Source organism: Nycticebus coucang, chromosome X (genome assembly GCF_027406575.1).
Source record: "Nycticebus coucang isolate mNycCou1 chromosome X, mNycCou1.pri, whole genome shotgun sequence".
NCBI lineage: Eukaryota > Metazoa > Chordata > Mammalia > Primates > Lorisidae > Nycticebus > Nycticebus coucang.
Genome location: NC_069804.1, coordinates 105,172,710 through 105,185,225, shown reverse-complemented (window position 1 = coordinate 105,185,225; position 12,516 = coordinate 105,172,710). Strand labels below are relative to the sequence as shown.

Here is a 12,516-nt window from a genome sequence, read left to right as displayed (position 1 = left end):
GGTAAAAATTAGGAGAGGAATGATAGCATCTTTATTATTGCTGTTAATGGAACAAAAGGCACCTAATCAGTAGCTTCTCTTTTCAAAGAAAATTGCAAATACCCTAATAGCATCACATGTCACAGAGTAGTTACTTTGTTGCCTTCTAGTAAAAGCAATTACATGTAAGGAAACAACACATTGCCAGAAGCATGTTATCAGCCTATTCTTATCACATGAAGCCAGACACAGTCAACTCTCAGTAAGCCATTCTAATGAAGGAAATATTGATAACTCACAATAGTTGTATTTGCCATTTGAATGCATCGCATATTTTGCTTAAGCACTTTTAAAATTAATTTAAATTAAAATCATGATCCTTAAGCCAGTATTAACAGATGACTAAGAACAGGAGGTAATGATACCAAGAGACAGAAAGGAATCAGAAATTATTAATATTTGGCCATGGATAAATGAAAAAGACACACCTGCATGGAGGGAGAACATAACCAAGGGTAGTTACTAACTTCTATATATGTCTACTCTTTCTAGATTATCTAAAAAAACATAAATAAATAAAAACAGAGTTTCAATATGTCGCCCTCAGTAGAGTGCGGGGGCCTCAAAGCTCACAGCAACCTCCAACTCTTGGGCTTAAGCGATTCTCTTGCCTCAGCCTCCCAAGTAACTGGGACTACAGGTGCCCACCACAAAAACCTGGCTATTTTTTTGTTGCAGTTGTTTAGCTGGCCCAGGCCGGGTTCAAAACTGCCACCTTCAGTGTATGTGGCTGGCGCCGTAACCACTGTGCTACGGGCACTGAGTTCCTAGATCAGCAGTTCTCAACCTGTCAGTCGCAACCCACAGGAACTGTATTAAAGGGCTGTGGCATTAGGAAGGTTGAGAACCACTGCTCTAGATTGCTTTTATATTGAGAAAAATGTTTCAACACACTGTAAACCCTTTAGTGGGCAAACTGATTCATTTAATTCTTTCTCTTCATGAGCATATTTTTACTGGATCCAATTAATAGAAATGCATTAATGTCCTACATAAGCTAGGTAGGACTGAGTAGGCAAGAATAAGGTACTTCAAAGGGCAAGAATTCACACATAAATATCCTTAAACTTGTACTTTGGGGCAGACAAGAAGATTTGGAACTGAGATTTTTGATAGTAGAACTTCAATAGGCACAGTTACATTACAGACAGATGCAGTAAAACTGAACTTAAAGGAATGGGCTATGGGTTTGGGCTTGCACCAGTGCATCCTATTTCCATGTCTTTGTTCATGTAGCAAGCACAGCACGGTTGTGACACACGCTGGCTATGACATCAGCTTGCCTGAGCTTGATTTCTAGCTCCACTTTGCTCAACTACAAAATGGTTACAATAATAATACCTATGACCCAGGAGGGATGACAAAATTAAATGAAATAATCCATGTAAAACATTCACAAAGTACCTGGCATATACTAGAGTACAACAAATATTAACACTTAACAATTTGTTGATTAATTATGTCCATAATAGATAGTTATCTCCATTCTCACAAAACCTTTTGATAGCTATTCCATTTTATTAGTATTGCATTTTATAGTTGCTTAGCTCAAGATAATAAGAAGATAAATGTTTTACTTAGGGTCAAACAAAAAATCAAGAAATATTTAAATGCTAGCAGAGAATGAACACCCTCAGTCCAATAAACCTGGAAGAAGTGAATCCTGCCACCCATGTAGGTGAGCTTAGAAACAAATCATTCCCCAGTCAAACCTTCAAATGAGACCACAAACCTGAAAACACCTTGTATACAGCCTTGCAAGACACTATGAAGCAAAGGACTCAGCTGAAATTTACCAAGATTCCTGAAATTGTTAGGGGGGAAAAAAGTGTGTTCTTTTAAATGCAAAATATTGGAGTAATATATCATATAGCTATAAGTAATATTATCCATAATAGTAAAATAAAGTTAAATTTTTTTCAACATGGTATTCATACACAAAATGTTAACCTGTTTTTTAACACAATTATATTCCTAGAAGCAAGCATTAAATTACAAGAGAGATTTTTGAGTTGTAATTTTAGAATTCTTGGGTCATCTCCTATATAGCATCTGGAGGGCACCTAATAACAAACTTTACTTTGTTCAATCAACATACACACAGGGCATTAAACACCAATTTAAAATAATGATACTAATGATAACTATAATAATGTCAATAAGCATATCTAAAATTAGGGCAAACTAAGTAATGACCACATATTATTGAAAAATCTATTGAAAAGAATGAGTTGAATTTACTGTCACCAAGGACTAAATGACTAACGGTATGACTTATATAGGTAATGTATCAGAAAAACTACCACTACTTCTTTTTTTTTTTGTAGTTTTGTGTCAGGGCCGGGTTTGAATCCGCCACCTCCAGTATATGGGGCTGATGCCCTACTTCTTGAGCCACAAGTGCCACCCCACTACTTCTGCATATTTCTTAAACAAATCAAAGAAACCTCTTGGTCTCATTTCTCGTAGCATACAAGATATATTCTGGAATTAATTTAACTGCCATTAATATACACTTAAAACACAGTACACCCTTTTGTAGTTTTATATGCCAATGTTAAAAATTTCCACTGAATTTCAATGTAAACAATTTTCCAATATAAAAATAATTTAGCTAGAACAATGATTCCAAACATGACTGAGAGTCTGTATGATTTGCAAATGCTATCAACAGAACAACTGGTAATATGCTTAACATATATACAATGTTTATCAGCAAAAATCACTGAAATGTTGAGAGGAAGATTCAATAACTTATAGCTAAAAGGTGTCAGATTAAAATAACAGAAAATGCCAGGAAGGCTATGTTAACCAGTGTGATGAAAATGTGTCAGTTTATAAAACCAGTGCATGGTGCCCCATGATCGCATTAATGTACACAGCTATGATTTAATAATAAAAAAGAAACATTTCAGGAAAGAAAAAAAAAATAACAGAAGGTACGTATAATGTTCTGAAGTTAACTTTAAAAGCACCCAAATGAAAAATTGATTTCATTATTTTATGCATTCCATGTATATTAATATATCATTACTAAATGCCTAATGACATGAGGACCACATTCCTTCATCCATTATTTGAAGAGACAGATCTCAAATCACAGCAATGTTTTACCTTTGACAGATTTTAATCTAGACAGAACAATACCTAAAAAATCTTAGAGAAAGAAACTTATTTTCTTCGGTAGATAACATACAGCTTCTTAGCTTTGGGTGGAGCTCTGAGGAACTCTCTTCAGTGCCAGGATAACAGGATTATACATTTCACAAGATAATACAATGTATGTGAACTACATTATTAACCATAAGAAAAAGGGATCAGTTAACTATACCACAAAATGCACAAATTACCAATGGCAGAAAAGCCATTAAAAATCACTGTTCCATCATATGGAAGTGATTAAGAACAAACCTGGCTCCAATTGCAGCTTTGCTACTTATTAGCTATGTAACTAAGACATTATCACTTAAACTCCCACAGTCTCACTTTTGTCACTTACAAAACAATACAAGTATCTAGAACTGGTATGAGGACTAAATGAGAGTGGGATTTAAATAATTATCACAGCTCTTGGGACATAGCAAATGTTTAATAAATGTGCTATTATTATTATTATATCATTAACATTGTTATTGCTGTATGCTGTAGAGATAGTGTTAATAGAAGTAGTTAATCAACCCTGCCAATTGCCAACATGTAAAGACAGAGCCATTTGAAGTCTACTTGCTTAGAAGGCAGAAGATATTCTGCCTGTACTTCTCTCTATAATTGGTAACTTATAACTAAACATGGCATGTATCTCTGGCTCAAAAATTCCCTCTTTCACATTAAGAAGGTGATTATTTGATGCTAGAAAATGTCAATTGAAAATGAATGTGTCATCACAAGTTGAAAGGCTTAAAATGTTAAAAATGAAAATGAACAAGTGCTGTGGTAAAGTGATAGACAAAAACAATTAGAAATCCAAAGAACTTTAGATATAATGAAAATGATGAAGTATGTATCTGTATTACAATGTACTGTATGTTTATAGCTCCCTAAAATTCATATGTTGAAACCTAACTCCCAAGGTGATGGTATTAGGAGGTACAGCCTTTGGTAGGTAACTATGCCATGATGGCAGATATTTCATGATTGGGATTCATGTCCTTTTAGGAGAGCCAACAGAGAGCTAGGTCATCCTTTCCCCCATGTAAAAGCATAGGAAAAAGGCATCCTCTATAACTCAGAAAGCAGGCCCTTACCAGATGCCAAATCTCTTGATGCTTTAATCTTGGATTCTCAGCCTCCAACACTATGAGAAATGAAATTCTGTTGTTTATAAGCTACTCAGTTTATAGTATTTTATTATTTTGTTATAGCAGCCTAAATAGACTAAGACGGCTAAGTATGGTTTTTAGTTTGCTTCATGAAAGAATTAAGTCTTCTTGGCTTGTTTCCTTATATATTAAAGCCTACACTACAAAGCATGCATTTTGTGCCATTAAGATGACAAATTATTTGTTATGATGCAAGCACTCTCCGAACACTTCAGCACTATCTTATAAAGGGTGTGCACTCTGAGACCGACATCTCATTATTTTCAAGTCAATTCTAAAAATTTCTATATTATGAAGACAGAGATGAATTAGGTTTCACCATTTTTTTTTGTCTTTTCATTGCTTCATTAAATACAGAAGACTGTATTGAGCAACCAAGCAAGGGTGGGTATCTCCAGAAGCAGCCAGCTAATTCCAAAACCAAGAAATGCAATTTAAAATGTGATCCTCGGGTGGCACCTGTGGCTCAAGGAGTAGGGTGCCGGTCCCATATGCCAGAGGTGGCGGGTTCAAACCCAGCCCTGGCCAAAAAAAAATGTGATCCTCAAGGAAAAGTGCTTTTACGTACATGTATCTTCAAACTCGGTTCCTCCATAATTTTGAAGCTAAGTCCAATATTTCAAGCATCATGAAATAACATTTATATGCATTTGATATATTTATAACACCTACATTTTGTTATTATTAGAGCTAAATTGTGCTACAGAAATATATTATTGAAGAAGCTAAATTTTATTAACCTCTTATGTTTATTTCTTATGTTTCCTCCAAGCAACATTAAAAACAAAGAAACTGCTTACAACTTCCACGCACACTATCTTTGTTCTTCCTGAAGCCTCTAGAGAACCCTAGAAATTCTAATTAGAATTAGCAGTTATTAGCTACATATTTTATTATTATTTCAAATTTAGTTAATATTAACCACCATTACTTTAATTCTTACATAATAACACTACTGTCTACAATTACTGTAGTTTAAGGAGAATGACATTATAATTACAGCCTTGTTGGTTATATATCCACAAATATCATCAAATTGAATGAATAATAAACTGAAATTAGAACACATATATAAATTCTAAAAGTTACATATATGATACATATTCAAAACTCCTAACAGGATCTTCTCCAGCTGCCTCTCTATATTTCATTCATTCAGAGAGCATTTGGAAATATATTTTGTTGCATGGCATCATAATGACTTAAGGAGAACCTAAATCTCCTATGCAATAGAACATGGGATTTGAGAACTAGTCGATACTTAGAAATGGCGATTAAGAATTCATACTAGTCAGGAATCATCATATCTTGCCTAGCGTACTAAAATTTATCCACAATCAGCGGTCCCATAAATTCCCATTACTTATTTGTCCTCCCAAAGCCTCATCAAAGTTAATCATCAGATTATTGGGCCCTTAATGCTTAAAAAATAAAACCCAAATTCTTCAGTGTGAAATTCTCCTACCACCTTCCTCCCAAGTCTCTTCCCTCAATAGTCTAGATCCAACAGGCTGGTTGGCTGCTTGTGCTTTCAACACACTATGCACTTTACCCCTCCCTGCTGTTAAATTAAATCAACAGGGGACCATGGGCCTGAGGCTCTCTTTGAGCTTCAAGTTCCTACTTTACAAACTGAAACCTAACTTAGGACTACATTTTTCCCTTGGTATCACTGGGGGATTGGTTCCAGGACCTTCTGGGGATACTAAAATCTGCAGATATTCTATTCCCTAATGTAAAACAGCATAATATTTGTATATAACCTATGAGCATCCTCCCATATACTTTAAATCATCTCTAGAAAACTTATAATACATAATACAATGTAAACGCTATATAAATATTTGTTATACTATTTTCATTTGTATTATTTTTATTAGTGTGCTGCTATTTTTATTGGCTTTTTTTCCAATTACTTTCAATCCACAGTTGGTTGAATCTGTGGATGCTAAACTCATAGAAACAGAAGATCAACTATGTGTTTTAAGTAATAAATTGCTGTCGGTCAGTCACAAACAGCTGAGCTTCAGCCAAATATAGCCAGCCAACTTATTAGACCATGCCCAAATAAGGAAAATGCCTCATCACACTATGCTGAAATAAGGCAAACACCTAGCTGTAGCCAATCAGATGATTTCAAAACTTTTCTCCTATGCTCAAACTATACAGGTTTACTGCTTACACTGCTGGATGGACTTATACTTCTCTGAACCTCTTTTGGTTCTGCGTGCTACCTGACTCATAAGTTTATCATTACTCAAACTCTACTAGGCTGGGTGTAGTACCTCATGCCTGTAATCCTAGCACTCTGGAAAGCTGAGGTGGGTGGATTCCTTGAGCTCAGAAGTTCCAGACCAGCCTGAACAAGAGTCAAACCCAGTCTCTAAAAAACATAGCCAGGTGTTGTGGCAGGCCCCCACAGCCCCAGCCACTCAGGAGGGTGAGGCAAGAGGGTTGCTTGAGCCCAAGAGTTTGAGTTGCTGTGAGGTATGATACCTTAGCAATCTACCAAATGCAACAAAGTGAGATTCTGTCTCAAAAAAAAATTTTTTTTAACTCTCCTATATTTAATTTGTCTACAGTATTTCTTTTAACACTTTGCTAGCAGGAATCTGCCTAGAATCCTAGTTTTCCTTCTTACCCTATTGAAATTCTACTTAAATTTCAAGGCTCATCTAAAATTATACCACCTCTGGGATCTCACCCATTTACCCTACTTACGTTATTCATAATGAACTATTTTCTTTTATGCCCCCCTGGCTTTTGAAATATACCTATTCTGACATTTACTATTACTTGACTAAATGAAATGTGCATCTTCCTACCTCTCTCACTACATTATGAGTTCCTTAGGACATAAACAAGACCTTATTTTTTTCTTTTCTTCTAATTTAACATAGTACCTTGCACAAAGAAGGTATTCCACAAACTTAAGCTAAATGAAGTGAGAGAACCATTCTCTCCTAAAACAGAAACAATCAAAATACAACATTCAGAATCATATTCTCAGCTGGGATCAGTGGTTTACACCCATAAACCTAGCACTTTGAGAGTCTGAGGTAGGAGGATGACTTGAGCCCAGGAGTTCAAGACCAGCCTGAGCAAAATATCAAGAGCCACATCTATATTTTTTTTTAAAAATGGGCACTGGTGCACACCTGTGTTTCCAGCTGCTCAGGAGGCTAAGGCAGCAAGATTGCCAGAGCCCAGGAATTTGACATTGCAGAGAGCTAAGATGGCACCACTGCACTCTACCAGGGGCAACAGAGATAGACACAGTTCCCCCCCAACCCCCTACCCACAAAAAAATCATTTTCTCTGAAACTCTAAGAATAAACAATGTAAATCATAAGCATAATTTTGGAATACTTTTACATTAAACATTTACACACTGAAATATAATAGATATCAGAACTAGTGCATTTTAAAGCTTCGTTCCATTTAGGAATCCATTTTCTTGGAAATACAGACTAGTAAGTCTTCACAGTGCATTCAGTTACAACAGAGATTTGAACTCCGCAGTGCCCTGCCAGTAGAGGCACATTCTCATAGGTTTTGGAACACTGAGTGTAAGAGGTTTGGAAATAGGTCTTAGAAACAATAGGACTGTCTCTCCTTCCAGAATGCAGCTGAGTGAGCGGCAGTGAAGGGGATTGGTGGGATTACACCAGTGGTGCATCTTACAAGGGTATATGTGAAACTTGGTAAACAGTCTGTAAAGCTAGGGAATGATGCCCCATGATCATATCAATGTACACAGCTATGATTTAATAAAAAAAATAAAAAAATGAAAAATAAAAAAATAAATAAAAAGTGTCAATTAAAAAAAAAAAAAAAAAAGAAAAGAAAGTGGTGCCCTAGAGGTAAGAAAGCCAGGACAGTGCAGTTTAAATTCAGTGCATCCAGAACCTTTCTGCTGATTTCTTGCTGATTCTGCCACCTATTGACTACATTATGAATCAAGGCACTAGGAGTGACAAGGAACTTCGGCTATTACAGTAAGATCAATCAATAGTTATTGAGTGCTATTTTTAAAAATGGCAGTTTAGTATCATTAAAATTTGTTCTGAAGATGCTATGAATGTCTGGAAGGTGCTATGATGCTTAATTGATTACTTAAATGTCCTTTCACAAATATATCTTAGTAAAAATAATCGTACTAAAAGGTGCATCATTCTGATTTTTACTTAAATATGCAAAATTACAAAATTTAAAATAGTGTCACATAGAAAATTCATAGAATCAAAGTTAAGAAGAATGGAAATGCAGCATTCTTGAAATGCACACATGAGAGCCTTAGTTTGATTAGGTTTTAGCAGCTGCAATAAGAATTGCTTTGATTATAACTGATTAGCTCTACCAAGTGCTGAACCAAAGAGCATAAAATTCCTGTGCTGAATTAACAGCTGCATTAAAGCATCAATAACAAGAAAAAAAAAAAGCAAAACACACAAACAGCATCAGGTTAAATGAGAGAGTAAAGGTAAATAATATTTATTAAGTGCTTGCTAGGTATGAAGAACTGTGCTGGATGCTTTAAATATATAACCATATTTAATTCTCACAACACTACTAAGTAAACATTAGTCTACTCATTTTATGGATAAAAGGTTCAATCTCCGAGGTTACAAGTATCACAGCTGGAATGTAAAATGCGTGACTATATTTCCTTTGGCTTTTCCTACACACTACCTTTACCAAGTCTATAATGGAGTTTTATATCTATCTCTAACTTCAGTTTCTTCATTTGTAAAATAAAGAATATATGCTTAATCACTTGTAAGGTCCAGACTAACTTTGTAATTTTATGAAATCTGTGATGCTTATAGCATTTAATCCAAATAAGCAAAGAGCAATAAGCAAAAGAGCAGGTACTCAATAGAAAATGTGCAGAGAACTGGAGGGGGAGGTTCACAGAAACAGTAAAGACAATCACCTATGAATAGAAGAAAGGCTATTTAAATCCACCTCTAATTTCAAAAATAAAAATTATAACACAACGATTTACCATTTTCACCTCTGAGATGGGCAATGGTTGTGGTTGTAAATTGGCACAAACCCCTTGAAAGGTAATTTTATATCTTTCAAAATGCTAATGAAAATGTCTAGAATTTATACTACAGATAGCATCACATATGTGTGCAAAGTAGAAATGTGTTCACCACAGAGTTTCTCGAAATAGCAAAAGACAGGAACTAATTTCAATATCCATTATTATAGAACTACTTTAATTAAGACAGGGCTATACACAGAATTCTATGCAGGATATAAAAAGAACACAGTATATGGGCGGCGCCTATGGCTCAATGGAGTAGGGTGCCGGCCCCATATGCCAGAGGTGGCAGGTTCAAACCCAGCCCCAGCCAAAAACTACAAAAAAAATTTTTTTTTATAAATGATAAATACACATATGCATCTAGAGGCAGACTATTTCTAAGAGGCAATGCAAGAAATTAGCAATAATGTTTTTCTCTGTGAAAAAGGCTGTATGCATGAAATTGAAGGAAGATTTACATCTTTTAAGCCATCTTTTTAAAAACTATATGAATACTTTGCAATAAGCATGAATACTTAGCTTTAAGCCATTTTTATCTTTAAAAAGTGATTATAATTAATGATAATCTCAAGTTATTGCAGAACCCTTTAAATGTAATGTCTACTATAACAAATAGGGAAAAAGAAAGTAGATCTAATGAAATTTTTGAAAATGTCAAAATTCTTCAGAATAGTCTGATCATCCCAGATTTCAGTGTGTATGTTAACTTCAACATATAAGGAACAAATACAACACAAGCACCTCCAATATGCAAGATATGATAGAAGGGCTGAAAAGAAATAATTTTTGAGGCTGAAGTAGGTAGACTGCTTGAGCTCAGAAGTTTGAGATAGCCTGAGCAAGAGTGAGACTTCTTAGGAAAAAAAAAAAAAAAAAAAACGGCTGAGCATGGTGGCAGGCGTTTGAGGCTACTGTGACCTATGATGCCATGGCACTCTACTGAGGGTGACAAAGTGAGACTCTGTCTTAAAAAAAGAAAGAAAGAATGTTCACCCTTCTCTCTCCCTCTTTGAATCTTCCAAAAATCATATTCTCATATTCCAGGGCAGATTGTGATAAATCAGACAAATAAATGGTAAAGGTACTAATTTTAAGGGTATGAGAGCGTGGAATATTTCCACATGTTAGTTGTAAAGATTCATACAAACAGAAAAAATTCTATGCTTAATTGAACTATCACTTCTGCAATAGTTAATGAAATACCCATGTTGAAATATAATCCCCAAAATTCATGAACCACAATGATTAGTTATGATATTGAGTAGTATTAAAACTATATGTGAAATTCACAGGAGGTTAAGTATATAATCATAAACAAAGCCCTCTATTATCAAATAAGGAATATTTCAAACAAGCAATGTTATCAAATAAACAATATACTTATTAAGTACCCTGTCGGTTGTGAAAAAGAGTAGACACACAAAAAAAAAATTTTAGCAAAGAACTGAATTCTAATGTATCACAACCAGGAATTTCTATTTTAAAAAGTAAAATGTACCTTTTCTCTGGGTAGCAAAAGTCAGTGCCAACTTTGCAAAGAGATCCGGATTCTCAAACTTTTCTTCTTTAACTTTTAACCAGAAACAGTTCTCAGATAATTCTTTGGGTTCAATCTAAAACAAAAATAACCAAAAAAGTTTCAAAATTATATTACTTCATGTTTAAATTTTCCAAGAATTCACTTTCAGCAAGATTGAATAATAGTTCCTTTATTTCTGTATCCACTAAGTCAATTTTATGATCTACCTAAATAATAGTTTTAAGGTAAATACTAATTGGAAAACTCACAGAATTCTATTGGTGTGAAGAAGAGGTACACGATAGCAATAAGCTGTATAGCAAATTACACTTTAAAAATTCTTCAGCTGACACATTTTCATCACATTAGTTGACATAGCCCTCCTGGCATTTTCTTAGTTACCTTGCTAAGACGTTTACAAGCGGTCTATGAACCAAGTGTATGGTGCCCCATGATCATATTAATGTACACAGCTATGATTTAATAAAATAAAAAAAATTAAAAAAAATCTTTTTAAAAAAATTAAAATAAAAAAAAATTCTTCAACTGGAAAGAGTATAAAAAATAATTTACTTAATCCTTCTCCCAATTCACATATGTTCTTATTGTTTCTGAATTTTTAAAAACAGGGAGACTGAGACTTAGAAAAGTGAATTCTTGATGTTTATTGATTAGGCTGAAGGCAAAAACCAAAACATCTTACTATGTGTCAGGTGCTGTTTTAAGTTTTTTGCCTATATTTACTCATCTAATCCTCACAATAACCCTTTAATGCAGGACCTATTATTATCTCCATGTTAAAGATGAGGAAACAATCCTATAAAGTTTAAGTGGCTACCTAAGTGGTAAATGACAGAGCTAGAATTTAAACCCACACAGTCTATCTCTAAAGAATTGTGCTCTTAACCAATATGATGAAACCCAGCATTAGAACTGTCCATTTTCCAGTACATCATGATGCTTTATGATATGAAAGGACCATTATGCTATATGGTAAATTGCTGAATTAGCAAACACATCATTACATTTACACACACAGATTACTGGGCCAACAGCTTCTGAATCCTATATTTTAATGGGTTATCCCTAATTAAAAATGGCTACATTCTAAATCATTTACACCTCATTTACTCTCACAAGCAAAGCATAGGTATATGTTCAACTATTAAAACTGATTACATAACCACTGTAGGATATCACTGTAAGTATGCTCTTAGATGAGTCCTTTCCCCAAATGGCTGTCTGAGTAAATGTATTTTCATTAGAAGATTACTTCCCAGGGAATGAGGACTGTGTCAATCTACATAAAAATCTTTTAAAAGAAATATTATTTCATAATAATAATGGAAATTAACATTCAAAGAAAATATTTTGGTAATTCATATCAAAATATAATGAGGTTAGGTTACTACGTAATATTGCCACCTATTTAAAAGTTTAATACACACAAAAAATCATTCTCTAAGAATATAAGTAACAACTTTCAATAATAAAAAAAGATTACACAGTAGGGTGGTGCCTTTAGCTCAAAGGGGTAAGGCACTGGCCCCATATACCGGAGGTGGTGGGTTCAAACCCAGCCC

The 12,516-nt window shown here is 34.4% G+C and overlaps 1 protein-coding gene across 3 annotated transcripts in view; it reads right to left on the bottom strand.

Annotated features, from left to right (window-relative positions):
- Positions 1-12,516, bottom strand: part of DIAPH2 (diaphanous related formin 2) — a 1,060,116-nt gene that overhangs the window by 714,312 nt on the left and 333,288 nt on the right. For all 3 annotated transcript variants that reach the window (XM_053581174.1, XM_053581176.1, XM_053581177.1), the window contains one exon: positions 10,913-11,027. In XM_053581174.1, the coding sequence (XP_053437149.1) occupies positions 10,913-11,027 (115 nt within the window). The remainder of the gene's footprint in view (positions 1-10,912; positions 11,028-12,516) is intronic.